General features: G+C 39.0%; 1 protein-coding gene and 1 long non-coding RNA gene across 6 annotated transcripts in view; one reads left to right on the top strand and one right to left on the bottom strand.

The window, feature by feature from the left end:
* Positions 1-1,488: 1,488 nt before the first annotated feature.
* The window catches only part of LOC121886417 (serine-rich coiled-coil domain-containing protein 2-like), a 64,668-nt gene continuing 48,653 nt past the window's right edge, over positions 1,489-17,503 (bottom strand). The window contains exons 13-14 of one of the 5 annotated variants that reach the window (XM_042396357.1): positions 17,159-17,264; positions 1,943-2,131 (exon numbers count right to left, since the gene is read on the bottom strand). In XM_042396357.1, the coding sequence (XP_042252291.1) occupies positions 2,037-2,131; positions 17,159-17,264 (201 nt within the window). In that variant the 3' untranslated portion in view covers positions 1,943-2,036. Of the gene's footprint in view, positions 2,132-14,115; positions 14,456-17,158; positions 17,265-17,503 lie in introns of those variants that run through there. The other 4 variants (XM_042396358.1, XM_042396356.1, XM_042396355.1 and 1 more) reach the window with 4 other exon arrangements.
* On the top strand, positions 4,373-7,434 carry LOC121886418. Its single transcript, XR_006092726.1, has 2 exons — positions 4,373-4,480; positions 4,667-7,434. It is a non-coding gene; the product is annotated as an uncharacterized LOC121886418 (long non-coding RNA).

The following is a 17,503-nucleotide window of genomic DNA, read 5'->3' as shown; positions in this document are numbered from 1 at the left end:
TTTTATCTTCTCAAATGTGATGATTTAAAGCTTTTTTTTGGGTCATACATGACAATAAACTGATTATCGTTGGGTTGTTTGGATAAAATAAAGAAATATTTTCACCATTTTCTGACATTTTATAGACAAAATGATTAAGAAATAATGGTTAGTTGCAGCACTAGAGTCGACTCTGCTCACTTTAATCTCCCCTCGAAGGCGTTCATGGTGTCGATTATTCATATGAAAAGTATTTGTTGTATGTTCACGTCACCACAGCTGGATAATCACTAAGAAAACTGTCAGATTATTAACAGAGAAGGTTTTGTCTTTTGTCTTTATCATGTAGAATCATTAATATATTCGTATAGTGATACTGAAGTCAATAAACTAGTAAACTAACTGAGATTAGTTCAGCTCTTCTGATTTTAAAAGTTCATTTTCGGTTGATAAGGGGCCTTAAACGATCCGACAAGCAGTTAGTTTGAAGCAAACTGAGACCTTGACAAACTTTTAAAAGGTCTTCATTTATTTCAAGGCCGTCTGGTTAAAAACCTCCAAACTCTGACACGTCGGCTCTTTTCAAAATAAAACCTTGTTTTCAGTTTCTTCCCAAAGCTCTGAAATAGTTTTATAAGAACGAAAAACTGTCGAATTTTCTCACGAATCAAGAGGAAAGTCATCAGCGAGGTCGGAGGAGGAGGAAGGAGGTTTTTCAGCAGCAGCGACATGAATAAATTCAGTATTTTTGACCTTCAGATTGTTCAAAAGGAGCCGATTAAAGCCTCAAAATCCTCGTTTCACCTGCGTCATTCCTTTAAACTCTGAAGTGAAATTAAAAAAGGAAATCAGACGACGTCAAACGTACTTGAAACTATAAACGCAGAGTGAATCTGATACACTGGAACGCGGACTGAGAGGATCCGTCTGAAGAGGACGATGAAGCTGGATTTTCTGACCTCAGAGACGTGACGCGATACAAAGTTTCTGTGACTCTCAGGCGGCGAGGAAGACTCGGCGTTGACCTCGCGAGAGAAGATTCAGAGAAGGGAAGAAGGAGGAAGGAAGGATGTGTCGGCTCTCAGGCACACGAACCAATCAGATCAGTTCCTAACACACAGCGAGCGAGTAGCCGCTTCTATTCTATTTAAACGACAAAGCTTCCAGCGTGGCTTAAACGCATCATAATCGAATCATTTCAGAAGTTTTGGTAACACTTTATTTAACTAGATTTGAGGTTGAAGACAGACGAGTTTATAAGCAGTTGTTAATTTATTAACCGTTAATTATTGAAAACTTTATTCTTCATTTACTTGAACACTCGCCTGCGGACAAATCTTCCATTTTTCATGTGCCGCTGACCTGCGAGCAGCAATTAACTGGAATTAATTCATTAGAAGCTTTTTTCAGAGAGGGGACGTTATGAATTTATTTAAATAAAATAAAGTGTTACCGTGTTTTTTTAAAACCTCCATGATCAGTCACAGTGCTCAAAATATTAACAATAAATAAGTTAAAGTGTTTATATTCTGATCTCACTCGATCACATGACAGCAGTACCAGTATATTCATGTCACAGGTTGGGAAGAAACCAGTACAAGTTTAAATTTTCCACCAGCGGCGCCAGTTTGCAGGTGAAATCATCAGAAAGTAAAAGCTTCACTGAAACACTACTGGCTGTGTCGTTTCCATGACGATCGCATCGCTGCGTGTTAGGAAGATGGCGTCGGACGCTCGCTCGCTCGCTCGCTCAGTGGTTCTTCGGCTTGGGGAGGCGGGACAAGCCGGAGCCAGATGTGGAGGCCGGCGCCGCCCTGCTCTTCGGAGGGGAAGCGGCGGCGGCGGCAGCAGAGCTGGACGTCTGAGACAGGAAGAGGCGGAGTTTGGACGGATGAGGGAGCTGGAGGGTTCTGATGTAGGTTCCTCTCCTCCCCTTCGTCTCTCCTCCTTTCTCCTCCTCCTTCGTTGTCGTCGTCGTTCTTTTTCCGTCATCGGCGGTGCGGTCGGCGGTATCGGGGACGCTGTCGGCGGGGGTCTCGGGGCGGGTGGAGCAGGAGTTAGCTGGAGGCGGCGCTCGGGTTGCAGGTGGAGCTGGGACTCGGTCCGTCAGTGGTTCCTGGTCTTCCTGGCTGGAGGAGTGAAGTATCTGTGACTGAATAACAAAGAGAGAAAAGGTCAAAAAACAGCAGATTCTTCTTCTGTACAACATATTAGAGCTCTGATCCAGAACCGCAGGGAACCAGAAAGCTCCAGACGTCAACTCATTTATGTGACTTTATTTTGAAATGATTCAGAAATCTGCTGAATCGCACATAAATCACAACACATGACATGATAAAAGCCTTCCAGCGAGTCCTGCTGTTTTATCTGATGCTGCATTAATTAAATAGAGGAGCAGTCGTCATTATGAGGCTGTAATAATAACTGGAAAACTAAATATTAAGGAAATGCATGAAAACTAAACATACATGGACGCCTCACACCAGACAAAGACCAATATTTAATGTAAGTAAATGCAAATTTAATACATATTGATTGGTGGTTGACGTGAACGCAGCATATCTACGTCTAAACATAGTTTTAAGATTTTATTGTGAAAGTTAATTATTGAATTTGGGAAAATGATCTCAACCAAAAGGTCCACTTACTGTTCTAACTAGTTATGGTCTTTATAAGTGTTTGATTTGCCTACTTGAGACCAAGAAATGTGGTTGAAAGCATCAAAAAGAGCCCTGAAAAAGCTAGTAAGTGGACCTTTGAACTTAGAAAATGTTGTGTTTGTATGTTGCATAACCAAAAAATAGTATTTATTAAACCAACTTATGATATTTCTGCACGACATCCATCATTGTGTCTTTCTGTAAACGTCCCGTCATGTTTGAATAAAGCTGTAATTAACTTTAACGTAAAGACAGATGAAGACTTTATTCTAGAACTTTATATTCTGATTTTAATCCTCTTTGAGTTGCATCGTTTATTCCTGAGAAAGTGAAACAAACAGAGAGAACCAGAGTTCGAGCTTCATCCTGTTTAAATACAACAAAGTCTGACAGACGAAGAAGCAGAAACACACAGATGTTACATATTTGATCACTTGTTGGAGGTGAGAGAAGATAAAATGATGGTTTTTGGGGTTTTGAGAGACAATAATAGAGAAACAGAGCCGGTTATTCTCTCAGATGATCGGTCATTTCAGACATCAGGGCTTTGATCTGTGTGTGTTGTTTGCTTTCATCTATGCGAGTCCTGCTGCAAACTTGTTTCTCTCAGTCGAGGAAAAAAACTCTCTACTTTATGTTTTTATTTAGAAAAAAAAAAAAAAGAAAGTCCAATTTGTTGATTTTCATGGTTTAACTGTGGGGAGAAACACAGAGGCAACGCTGACGAAACAGCTGAAACTCACAGCGGTGCAGCTGAAAATAAATCTGTTTCTCACATCATGAAAAGGTTTCAATCTGACAGCAACGACGTTCCTACAGTTTGTTTTATTCCTCTGCTGCCGTGGAGTCATTCAGCTGTAACTACATCTCAGCATGAACACGTGCACACTTCCTGTACGGTTTCATCACCGACGACGACGGGGGAAACCTCCCCTTCTCTACACTTTGATTTGATTAATTCTGATGTGTAGAATCAGCAAAGTTTCCTTTTTAAAATAAAAATATTGCTGTTTAAGAGTTTTTGGAGCATCTACAGTATCTTACATCATGGAAGCAGAAGCTGTATCAGGTTTTGGCTGCACAGTAGAGGACGCCACGGTGAGGAAGTTTGCCCACCGACTCATGAACTCGTGACAACAGCAGTATTCATCAATGACGCTCATCCAGAGAGCTCATACTTTGATCTTTACCATCAGATTTTTAGTTTAGATCTTCCCCTTATTTAACGGTTAGTGACGGCGGGCTGCTGCCAGCGGGTCGTCCTCCGTGTACAACCGACGACCGCCGATTAGAACCAGAACCGGAGCAACCAGAGCAGGCTGAGAGCGGGAGAGCTGCTGCCGAAAACAAGCACCGAGACCTGGAGAGACATGAGAGCAGCTGCTCGCTAACAGCTAACGTTACGTTAGCTTACAGCAGCAGGACGGAGAACAGACGTCTCACTTTCACTGTCACTCTGCTGCTGCTGCAGACAGTCAGTTTATAATTGTAGCGTCTGTCGTCCAACTAAGTATTAATAACACGCTTGATACTTTACAAATAGGGATGCACGATATTATCAGCACGTCATCGGTATCGGCCGATAAAAGCTCTAAAATGAAATATCTATGTTCTGCCGATAATGAGAGGCCGATTTGTTGCCTTCTCCTCCGCTGCCTGACTGTGCTTCCCTTGATGGACCGTTTCTCCCCGATGGTCCCGGTGTTTCCTCCACAGGCTCCACTTCACTCAAGCCGAATAACAAACCGGGGCTCGGTGCTCCAGTTGGATCCACACGGAGAGCCAGGGCTAATGTTAGCTGGGAGGCTAACGATACGGTATTGGCGGCGGGTAAAGATAATGTAAGTACACAACTCAACAACACATATAACATAGGTCTAGTTGTTTTTAGACATTTTAATGTGGAATAATTACATATTATAGCTTTAACTGCTAAGATCTGAGAGGACAGTGACATCACTACAAAAACGTCCTGATTCTGCGCCAACAACGTCCTCACTTTCTTAAAAATGTCATAATTTTTCCAGAAACGTCGTCTTTTTCCACGTCTGAAAGTCCACTCGGTCCTCACAAAGACAGAAGAACAACATCAGTGCGACTGCTGCAGGAACGTTGATCCTCTCGTTGCTTTTACACACTTTAATCTACACACAGATAATCTGATTTACATAGAGAATCAGAAGCGAAGCGATGAAATCCATCATGGGCTACAATCTCAGCTTATTGATCGTGGGAAACTTCTATGAAGTAATAACTAATCTGCTGTTTTATGTCTGGCTGTGCTGCTGCTGCTGCTGTCAGTTTGTTAAATCAGTGAGTTTCAGTGGAGCTCAGTCTTCACTCAAATATTTATTAATTTATTCCTACTATAGCTGAGCAATCCTGAATAAATGAACATAGAGAGATCTTTCACAGAATATCTCAGTATTAATAATGTGATGATATTTTCCAGATACCTATCAGTACTTTCACATAAAATACACACCAGACCAGTCAAAGATGTTCCACAAAGTTTTATATTTGCAGACCAACCCACAGAGAAGTTGAGTTGGGGAGATGAGGACAAATATCGATTATTCTGTCAATAGTTCTTCCAACTTTTTTACTTTTCTTTATTCCACAATGACTTCTCCAGGAGGTTTAATGGAGCTTTTTTAGCCTCATGGTGGTGCACGACTCATCCTCTGGGATCATGAATGTACGTCTTATAATATTAATCTAGTACAAAGAGAAGATAAAAGGTACCAGCTTCTTTCTAGAGCAATTACTTTCATTATCAATTAATCATTTGTCAATAAAATGTCAGGAAATTGTAAAAGAAATGACTGTAAGAGTCACAAGTGGCGTCTTTAAATGTCTTATTTTGTCCAAACAAGAGTCCAAAACCCAAATATATTCAGTTTACTATCATGCATTTGATAAGCTAAAACCAGCAATTCCTTTTACATATTTGCTTAAAAAAATGACTAAAATGATTATTTGATTATCAAAATAGTCTCATCTAATCTACTTACTGCAGTCCCTGGCAGTTTACTATCATGTATGACAAAGAAAAGCTTAAAATTATCACACTTGAGAAGCTGAAACCAGCATATCTTTTTTGGCATTTTTGCTTTTACAGTCTACAGTTTGTTGTCAGAAAACAGTTCAAATCAAAACTGAACAGGTTTGGATTGTAATCAGGAACTCTAAAAGTTCAACCTCAGCAAACTGAAGATATTTAACACAAGAAAAAAAAAATGTTTCTATCAAAGAAGCTGATTGAGATCCATCGAAACACCGTCGCCAGTCAAGAAACTATCAGACAAAACAAACTGAACCTTTAGTCTTAAAGTCAACTGGATTCAACTTTGTACAGTAACAATCTGTGTTCTTCACATGTCTATCAACCTGTAGAGACAAACTCAGCAAAACATCTCCAGACTCTACCCATCACTGTCTCAATCCAGCACCGAGATCCTGGTTCACTCATTTGTCACATCCTGCATCCTCACCAGACTCCCCACCAAACACATCAACAGACTGCAAATGATTCAGAACTCGGCCGCCCGGATCATCGCCCCTGTTCTCATCCAACTTCACTGGCTCCCTGTTCAACACCGCATCCACTACAAAAACCTCCTCCTCACCTAGAAAGCTCTCCACATCCTAGCCCCGACTTACCTCCAGGACCTCCTTCATGAATACACTCCCTCCCGCACCCTCCACTCTTATCCATCCCCAGGTCACACCTCAGTACCATGGGTGCCCGAGCCTTCAGCTGCTCAGCACCCAAGCTCTGGACCCCCCCCGACCCCCCCCCCACATATAAGACAGTCAGACTCCATCACCTCTTTTAAGTCCCACCTGTTCAAACTGGCATACTCTGTATAACTGGACACTGTGCACCTCACCTGTTTTTATGCTGATGTTTTATTTCTTGTAAGGTGACCTTGGGTGACTTGAAAGGTGCCTCCAAATAAAATGTATTATTATTATTATTATGATCTACAGGATTACAGTGACGATCAATAAGTCTATAATCTATCATCTCATGTTGTTATGAATGAATCACTGTTGAAAAACAACCATGTTTTTTATAGTTGTACCATAATTTCATCATGTTTTGACTTTAAATTACATTCATTTTGTTAAAGTGATTTATATATTTTCTCTCTTCAGGGTTCAGAGTCTCCGACATGGACATTGAACCTTTGAATAACAGCCGAGCAGCAGCAGCTCTACGCCCACCTGAGCTTTATAAAACAATCCGAGCAGCTTTAATTGATTTCACCGCTTTGGTGTGAAACAGAGTTGTGTGAAAATAAAAATGAAAAGCACCAAGTCAGCTCTGTTTTAATCCCACACTAAATTACAATTTAATTGCCAAACATTTAGTTTGGAGCTCTGTATTCATATTTTTCACAGCACTTTTTAAACTTTTTATTCAGTTTTATTGAATTTTATCAACCTTTTTATCTTCTGTTTTATTCTTTTTAAACTTTATTTTATGTGTCTTGTTAATATTGCCTCGGCTTTCTTTTTTGATGCACATTGGATCGAAAGGTGCTTTACAAATTAATTTGCATTAATCATTTTCTTCTTTAGAAAGCAAAACATGCTAAATATTTCCTGGTTCAAGCTTCTCATATGTAAAGATTTGGTTTTAAATCAATTAATAAAATGAACATCTTTGGGTTTTGGACTGTTGGTGAAACAAAACAACAACTTTGAAGACGTTTTGGGCTTTTTTCTCTATTTTCTGTTAGTTAACTGTTAAATTAACACAATAAAAGATGAATCTATCATGATAATAGCATGACAATCTAAACTTTAAAGTACTGTAGATTGAAATGACAATTAAACATGATAATCTGCAGGTTTAATCAGAGCTTTTGTCCCACAATGCAACACAAAACAGAAATGAAGGAGCGACAGCTATCAGCGCTGATTAAAAGGTATAATAATAAATTAAACTACTTTGTTGAAACGCCCCAAAACAACAAAATAAAGTAATAAATCATTGGAAAACATTCTTGATCACTATTAACTGTATAAACTGTTGTACAGTAGTTTGAGTGACGTCTGTCTGTGCAGAGCTGTCAAAACTATTAATTAATATTTAAATATACTCATACTAGTCTACAATATGTAACTGAGACATGGCCTCAGTGGTGTTATTCTATATTTTTGTTATTGTCAACAAATCCCATTAAAAAGCCCCAAATAAACAACATGTTCATCCATCTCTTCATACTCTGACTCCTCTACTCCATCTGAGCTCAAAGCTCATTGGTTGATACGGAAAATATGTAACAGCTCACAAATATATTGTTTCATGTTTAAAAAAGGTTCAGTAATTTCCTAAAAACCAGCCAATCGCTGCAGTTTTTAACATACAAACAGGAGGAAACAGTGCATTTGTTGGGGACTATTTTAAACGGCGGATGAATCCACGTTTGATGCTCTAGTGAGTGTTTCTGGCAGCAGGAAGGTGTGTTTGTGTTATTTAGTCAAAAGAAACTACAGTGTGTGTTCATGGTGATGAAGGAACGTGTTTTTAATAGTTTCTGGACAATAACGGAGGTCTACGGCACAGAAGAAGAAGATATATCAGTAACAACACTTCTTTTTGGAGTTACTGACAATAAGAAAAACATCCTTTAACTTGAGGTCATTTTGTGATGGAGGAAAGCTCTTTGCCTTGGAGCTAAAAACATCTTTATACTCATGAACGCTTCTTTCAGAGCAGAGCAAAATCAGGAATTATCCAGCAGGAGGCGACACTGATTTTCTACACTGAGTCTGTAACATGAAAACGTTTGAAAAAAAAAAACAGCAGAGAGGTTGTGAGTAGAAAACATAAGCAGGAAGGAGGAAACATTCGCTGGGCAACACTGACAGCTGGTGGAGGATGACGGTACTGCAGCCTGTCTGTCTACACACACACCTGTCTGTCTCCCGCGGACAGGTAGACCTTTCCAATGTCTGAAAGTGTGTGTGTGTGTGTGACCATCACTCATAAATAATGCATGACAGGGTGGATGGATTAAAGAGAGGGAGAGAGAAGGGCAGAGAGAGAGAGAGAGGAAGGACATGGAGAGATTTGAGAAAAAGGAAACGTGATGCAGAGAAAGGGGAGGAAGAGAGAGAGAGTGAGTGGAGAGGATGATGATGAAGAGGGAGATAGAAACAATGGGAGAGATTAACAGGGAGATGGAGAGCGTCCTCGACCACATGCAGGTGTTCTCAAGGAGGATTCACCTTGTGTGTGTGTGTTGGGATGAGGGAATCACTCCACTGCCAAATTTTCCCCAGTGTTCTGCTTCCCCGACTTATAGGACGTCCCCACGGTAACACACACACACACACACACACTTTTGTTGGCGTACAAATTGCTGATCCACCCATACTACAACGCCGCCCCCCTCCCCTTTCATTTCCTGTCCTCTCATTGGCCCCCAGAGGCTCGTAAGATGAATAATATCACTTCACTCTGAATCATCAATTAGCTCAACTATTAAAATTATGACAATAATAACAGAACCAACGATACATGTTGTTGTTTATACTCTGTATACTGAACCAACTGTATGTAACTCTTCACTGTCCATCGCTGTACATACCGGAAGATAAAGCATCACTTACTTTCCTGCACTCATCTATAAATAATACGGTAATAATACGGTCGGATGCTGCCTGCGTTTCATTGGCTTTGTACTCGTTTGTTCTCTGCACAGTGACAATAAAGTTGAATCTAATCTAATAATGAATAAACATGAGGTTGTAGTTTTGTGCCGTTGGCGGTCAGCTGGAGGGTCAGTACTGTATTACACCAAGTATTAGTACAACAATAGAATAACAACAACTATACAGTGTGTATATATATATATATATATATATATATATATATATATATATATATATATATATATATATATCTGTATGTGTGATTACTACTGATGTTGAATAATCTATGTTTCCCATACATTCATTTATTTGTGGCGGCCACCACGGATTGATTTTCTATTTTTGGAGCTGATTATCCTGCTCCCCCTCTCTCTCTCTCTGACTCCCAAACATCTGCACCGTGACTCATCCTCCCCCTACTAATTTATTCTGTCACCTAATGGACAAAACATCAGTTAATGCAGGTTTAATTGACTTTAATGTACCATTTATTTACCACAGACTCAAAATTAATATCAATTTAAAATGTTATAGTATTTGAAGCAAATGTTGCACCCACGAATCACACTGGACTCAGGATGAACTTTTTTTTTTTTTTTAAAAGATGGATGGTCTTATTCTGAAAGAATAAATGAAAACAAACGGGTGATTTTGCTGATCTTCAGTAGCTTTACTCTGTACTAGGTGTAACTGCCAACTGATCTGGCTTCGAACAATGTACAAAATAGGGTAACAATCACAGTATGACTAGTATATTTTATATAAAACAATATATGAACCCCAAGATTACAATAAATAAATTAAATTACAAATTAAGCTCTTTTCTAACAGTTTACCAACTACTAAAATCCCACTTCCTGTGCTAAATACAAGGTATCTTACCTATATTTACGCTTGATTCTCCACTCCGACATCCCATGTGAATGTTTACCGTTGCTATGGCAACAAGTGACAGCTGACGTTGGCGTTTGTTAGCTTAGCTCAATCGTCCGACAAACAATAACACATAAAGTTAAAATTCAACACATTTAAACAAAATCAACAACAGCTACCAACAACTATAGTCCCTATGGTCTGGCGTCTTCACCATAGCAACGGTCGCTGAGGATCATGGGTAGGCTAATGTAGCCGCTTCCGCTATCGTACAAAACTGACAAAAATACTTGATTTTTAAACCAAAATTGCACGGTCTTTTGAATTTGGTTTTCTGGGTTTTCGTTGGGACACAATAAAGGAATAGATCACGTGATTTCGTGTTTCGTTTTTGGTTTAAAATGAAAAAAGGAAAAAAAAAAACAAAAACACGTGACTTCCGTTTTTGGTTTCAAACGCAGAAACGAATTGGATGAATGTCCGCAGACCTGCTGGATATTCAATCCAAAAAGGAATAACGATAAAACGAATCGGCAAAAACCACAAACGGGCCGGGTTCGATTAGTTTTTCGTTATTTGATTGTGACACCAAAAACGGTTCTTTGTTTAGAAGCAAATAACAGATTTACCGTTTTTGGGTTTTTGAATTACAAATGAATTACGAATTATCCGATGATACCTGGACCCCCTACACCCTTAGCCAATGTGTTGTCACAGGTTAGACTGTCAAAATTAGAGTGATAACAGCTTTAATCCCCGATGAACTACGCTAGCACACTGACGGTTGCATCCACTCGTATTCAGCTAGTTTACGTTACAGTTCGACCAAACAACACAACGAAGCACAATACAGACCATACAACAAATGAACCATTAAGGGTAGACTACTGACAAAATCTGACGGTGCTTCGGTGACATTTACCCACCTGAAAGAATAAATGAAAACAAACGGTGATTTTGCTGGTCTTCAGTCAGTTTACTCTTTACTAAGTGTTACTGCCAACTGAAGAACGCAGCTCCAACCAACCGTTTATATACCCAGATACTCACCAATCAGTTATGCCTTAAATTGAATTTTATACATACCATATGTATAAAATAATGTCAGATACACATAAATATCCTATATGTCACACAAACATTAACTAAACCAAAGACTCCAACCTGCTGTTTCTCCCAAAGTCAGACACGTGTTTAATACTAAAGACACACTGTGTTATTTTCACCATTATGTTTTCTGAGAGGCTGGAGAAAAGGTGTTTTTTTTAGGGTGTTTGGGTTTTTTTTTGATATTTTGTTTGATAAGGTGAGTTCACTGTGCACTCTGGAGGATGTGATAAGGTTATTTAAGAGGTTGAGAGGCTCAAGGGGTTTAGTTGAAAGACATTTAGGAGGTTTGTGGGTGTTAAAAGACATATTTTGTAAGGAATTTGTTGTTGGCTAAAGCTAAGTAGCTAAAGCCTCCTTGAAAAGTTGCTTATCACACACTAATTTGCATATCTGTGACATCATAACATATTTACATATACTATAAAGTAAGTTAGTAAGTAAAGAAAACAACATCAAACTAAACTAAGTAGCAGCATTCTCAATATACATCTAAATCCACCTCATCGACTGTGTAACTGAGGTAGTGAAATGATTTAGAAGTCGATCAACGGGGATCAGTGATTGGTTGTTAAGTACGCGCATCCACAGCTCATTCACGTCTCTGTCTGGCTGCTGATTGATCAGTCCCACACTTACAGTCAGTCAGTCAGTCCAGAGACCCTCATTAGTGCTGTTCACTGTGAAATACTGGCGACTACCTCCACGAGGAGAAAATACTATCTGCACAAAACATCACCAGATTTATCGCTTAAAAAAAGAAAGGCGTCTTAAAAGTCACCAAATCTAGCGAGAAAGTCAGTAAGTTGGTGGCACTAGTTGAATGGTATCGGTATCATCTAACAGTTTATTATCATGAATTATGAAGATATGTATTCAATCTGCTCATTTGAGAAAATGAACACAACTTTAGTTTATCTTAATTACTTGAAAAATCCCTAAAAATAGTCTGCCCGGTTGTCAATTGTGTTTTGACAGATCATTATTAGTATCAGACTTAACTGGAATGTTTCAAATCTGTTGCCCCCTTCACATTATAGTGGGATATATTATGTTATTAGGGACCGAGCCCAAAAGGCAGAGGACTACTGTAAGGGCGAGGACCCTGTTGTTTTTCGTGTGTTTGTTTGTTTGTTTCTTTCTTTATTATTACGCCACTTAAACCCTAAATTTGACCCTCTAAACATGCTCAAAAACTCACCAAATTTGGCACGCACATCAGGTCTGGTGAAAAATTTGATAAAATGTAAAAATGAACCCCTAAAGTGCCAAAATGTGCTCTCTAGCGCCACCTATGTAACTGAAATGGCCGCCACGGCCTGTAAGAATGTCAGAGAGATCAAACCAAAACTCAATTATTTGTCTCATCAAGACCTACAAATCATACACTGACACAACTTTAGTTTGTCTGTTCTGTTGTCAATTGATCATTATTAGTATCGGACTTAACTGGGATGTTTCAAATCTGTTGCCCCCTTCACATTATAGTGTGATATATTATGTTATTAGGGACCGAGCCCAAAAGGCAGAGGACTACTGTAAGGGCGAGGACCCTGTTGTTTTTCGTGTGTTTGTTTGTTTCTTTCTTTATTATTACGCCACTTAAACCCTAAATTTGACCCCCTAAACATGCTCAAAAACTCACCAAATTTGGCACGCACATCAGGTCTGGTGAAAAATTTGATAAAATGTAAAAATGAACCCCTAAAGTGCCAAAATGTGCTCTCTAGCGCCACCTATGTAACTAAAATGGCCGCCACGGCCTGTAAGAATGTCATAGAGAGATCAAACCAAAACTCAATTATTTGTCTCATCAAGACCTACAAATCATACACTGACACAACTTTAGTTTATCTTAATTGCTTGAAAAATCCCTAAAAATTGTCAGTTCTGTTGTCAATTGATCATTATTAGTATCGGACTTAACTGGGATGTTTCACATCTGTTGCCCCCTTCACATTATAGTGTGATATATTATGTTATTATACTTTGTTATTTTGTGTTGTTATTGTAACAAATTCTGTTATGTTTTTTCTTTGGAATAAAAACAATTGATAATAATAAAAAAAACAAACTTCTCTGTAGGTGAAACGTTGTCACATGATGCTCAGGTAAACATCTCACAACTCCTCTACAGTCTTCAGTTCTGTTCGGACATGACGCGACTTCACAGCAGCTTCACTCCGTCACATAGAAGAAATAACGTCCGTCCTGAGTGATGTCATCTCCGGCGGTTTGACTTGCTTCAAGTGACTGAGTAAGCGGAGCTGAAGTGCACCTCATCTAATACAACATTTAAGAGCCGTTTCCAGAGATAATTTTAGCTCGGAGCTGCTTCCCAACGAGCCTCTGGACTCTCCTGCTTCATTTCACTGTGAAGGAGAAGGTGGGACCTGTCCTCCGGGGAGCAATGAATCATGGGTAAAACCGTCCAGAGAGCCGGCCTTCAGTCGAATCAGCTCCTATATATCATACATATCTATCTATCTGTCTCTATAGCGACATATCTATTCTTTATATTGTGGTTTCACATCTGTAATAACTCCACATCTGAGATTTCTACTGATCTGATTTATTATAATTCAGTTATTGATCATTAGAAAGGACGTGGCAGCCAATCGAAGCTGAACACACTGAATTATCATCAACTTTTTATCCTCTTAACTCATCGTTTTGATATTAAAGCACAACCTGAAGTATTTATTAGAATTTTTTATGGACATTATTTTATTGTGTTAGTGTTTTTTGTAAATGTTTTTAACGTTCTTATTATGCTCTTATTATGAAACCATTTAAAAACTGACAGGATCAAGTTTTTCCTCAAAGTAATTTACTGCACTTTTATTAGAAAGTTGAGTATTTGTATAGATCTTAAACCATGTCTGGAGAAGATCTTTAACTATTCAGTTCAATAATATAACTATGTTTGTGTAAATATTTAGTGAATTTATACATTTTTGATCATTTGTAATGTTCTGTGCACTTAAATACTTCACAAGAGTCTGTGTTGGTAGAAACAGCAGCTTAAGAGCAGAGTTTCTGTTATGTGGACAGACGGACGAGACAGGGGAGGGATGAATAAGGAAGAAGAAGAAGAAGAAGATTTAATAAAAAGTTGCTACCGTACCACGCAGTGTCACTGAAGTAAAGCACTAGTTTTTCCACTCCTGGACGAGGGCAGAGAGGAGATGCAGAGAAACACACACAGAGGACAGAGGGAGGACGGTTAGAGGAGAAAATACACCAGAAGATAAAAAAAAGACACAGATTTCTCAACAGTTTCAAGCAGAGTGTCTCGATCTGTCTGTCCTCGGCGTGAGACGGACGTGATGTAACAAAGACAGGCAGAGAAGAAGAAGGAAGGAAGGAAGGAGGGAAGGAGGGATGTATGTGCGAACGGGAGACTCTCGACAGACTGCTACTACCTGCCAGGTGAGGGTCATGTGACCAACAGGCCAATCAGCATCTACCGCTAGCTGCTCCAACTGACTCCCATTAAAAAACCTCAACTTCTCTCTAGAAACACTGAGTCAATCATTCAACGAGTCATTCTGCTCTCAATCTCTACATCCAGACCCTCTAATAAGTGTGATGGTGGTCATTTTAGAAATGATTGCTCCGTTAATAAGATTTGAAGACTTATAGCAGCGTTGATGTCTGCTGTGTGGACGTTGATTGACAGCTGTGATTGACAGTTGGCTCACCTCCAGACTACTGTCACAATATTTCACTAAGTTTAAAGTGACTTGATTATGAAACCTGCCGTGTTCTACGTCGCTACGTCCATCTCTATATACAGTCTGTTGTAGCTGAACTAGCTCTACCTTTAGCGTGCTAATCTGCTAGCATGTTTACTACATGGATGTGTTAAGGAGAACAGTTTATCACAGTTTTTAGATGACACTGACTGTTGGTTTGATGATGTTTGATTGGAAAATGTTTGAAAGTGACAAAGTTGGTCTAATTCTGTGATAATACAACTAATAAAGAAACTGTATAAATATTTATAACGGGTATAATGTCATATTTTGAAGGGAGGTCGGCGGCTACGAGTCTTTATATTGTTTTAACTTCTTCTTTTACTTTAGTGCAGGCACACAAACCAGCAAGTCTCAGCTACTGGAAACCAGCCTGCTCTCAGACACCTTCAGCTGTCTCATGTTATCATCACCTCGCAGGTCATAGCGGTCCGTCGAGTCTCATAAGTATGGGTGGTGGATGGATCGATGGGGAGACGGGAAGAGAAATAAATGTTGAGTCTGAAACCGACAAACTGATCAGAGAAGAGTGAAAGAAAATTTAGGATTAAATGTAATAAATATATCAGGAAGTACAACATAAATGAACATGAACATAAATTCACGTGTGAACTCTGTGGCGGCGCTGACGTACATCCACAGGAATAAGTTACATAACCTTCAATGTTACACAGAAACCTTTAATTAAGTTTAATGAAGTTCTTGATTCAGTGCAGTCGTGTCTCGTTTCATGCTGCGAAGCCTCAAAAACACCTCTGACCTCTGACCTGTTTACTTTTGGTTACTTTGAACGTTGAACTGGTAGAAACTGAACCTCTTGTTAAAGTTCATTTTTTAAGTAATCTGGACAGTTGACAAGTGTGCAAATTTGGGTTCTTGGTGAACTTTTTTTTTGGGATTATGTTTTTTTAATAAAGGATTTAATATAAATGGAAGCCTGAACTTGAACTCCTTTAATTAGTTTCATTAAAAATACGTTTCTGTGCAGGAACAGTTAGTTTAATGTTACATTTATCCTGCACGAGGTTCAATCCAACACAAAGAACAAAATAATTAATAAATAAATAAAATTCTTCTATCTGTACCTTTCTGTTTGTATTTCTGTGGTTCACTGAGGTTATAAAACATCCTGTCATTAGCTGCTGATAGTCGTCTTTCTTTTCTCGTTGAGAGTTTTGGGATGACGTGTGTGTCGGCTGTTTCATTATTCTGACTTTAATACAACGCTGGTGTAAACTGGTCATTGTTACACTTGAGACAGTCTGAGAGCATGACTTACTCAGACGCACGACACATGACTTCTCATTAAATAAAAAGATTATAAAAAGTTTAGTGAGCCTGAATTTTTGCACCTCGAGTCAACTGTAAACATGGAGAAGACAAAGAGGACCAATCAATCAATATCATTCAGAAATCGCCTTACAGATCGATCTCTGATTGGTCAGTGATCTGAAAAGACACAGATATTGCTGCTTTCAGCAAAATGCACAAGTTAGTTTTGTAGTAAAAAAAGAAAACATGCAGCAAATTAATTGTAGTTTTAACAACATTTTAGTCAATTTCATGTAAAAAAAAACCCCCAAAACATTACTATCGTTCATCGTTTCTGTCTCTGATTTATGATCCTGTGCGTCGCTCTGATGTTTGGATGATAAATTTGGTACAATAGAGGTAAACAGATGTTTTTTCATTGCTGTTTCCGTGCATCTAAAAGTTGTTGTATCCTGCTTTCAGCGGAAACTGTTCACTGAAATTAAGTCTTTTTAAATCCTGTGAAACGACAGAATGTTTCTGCTGCAAGAAATATTTATACAATTGTGGATTTTTTGCTAAAATTATTTGTTTCATTAAAATATTTATATTTGAAAAACATACAAAGGAATAACCAAACTATATTAAACAAAATAATGATTAAAATAAAGACCTAATAAATGTCTACCAGGGATACAGGATGTTGTTTTACTGCAAAACTGAGGATTTCCAGCCTTAATGGTGGTGATGATGATAATAATAAAGAGGAGGAGGAGGAGGAGATGATGAAGGACTGGGTGATAGGGATGGAGTTATGAAGGTATTTGGGGACTATGGGGTGGAGGGAGTGATACGACTCACTTTTTCTAGCGAGGTGGGAGGGGATGCTGGGCTTCGGCCTCCCCCTGTAAGGCCTGGAGCGCTGATACTGCCAGGGTGGAGAGAGGAAAGGAACAGGAGGGAAAGCCTGAGGAGAGAGAGAGAGAGAGAGAGAGAGAGAGAGAGAGAGAGAGAGAGAGGAGGGAGGGGAAACAGAGACAGAGAGGGAAAGGATTCATAACGTCAAGAGAAAAAAAAAAAAAAATGTGAGGAAAAAGCGATGACAGGAAGAGAGAAAGAGAAGAGGAAAGAGCCGGAAAAGGGAAACTCGGACTTTTGGCTTGAAACATGCAACGAAAAACAGGAAACAAGAGCTTCAAACTCCTG

The sequence above is a fragment of the Thunnus maccoyii genome, chromosome 20 (genome assembly GCF_910596095.1).
Source record: "Thunnus maccoyii chromosome 20, fThuMac1.1, whole genome shotgun sequence".
NCBI classification, from domain to species: domain Eukaryota; kingdom Metazoa; phylum Chordata; class Actinopteri; order Scombriformes; family Scombridae; genus Thunnus; species Thunnus maccoyii.
Note: the sequence above shows the minus strand (reverse complement) of the source record. Positions and strands in the feature narration are given on the sequence as shown.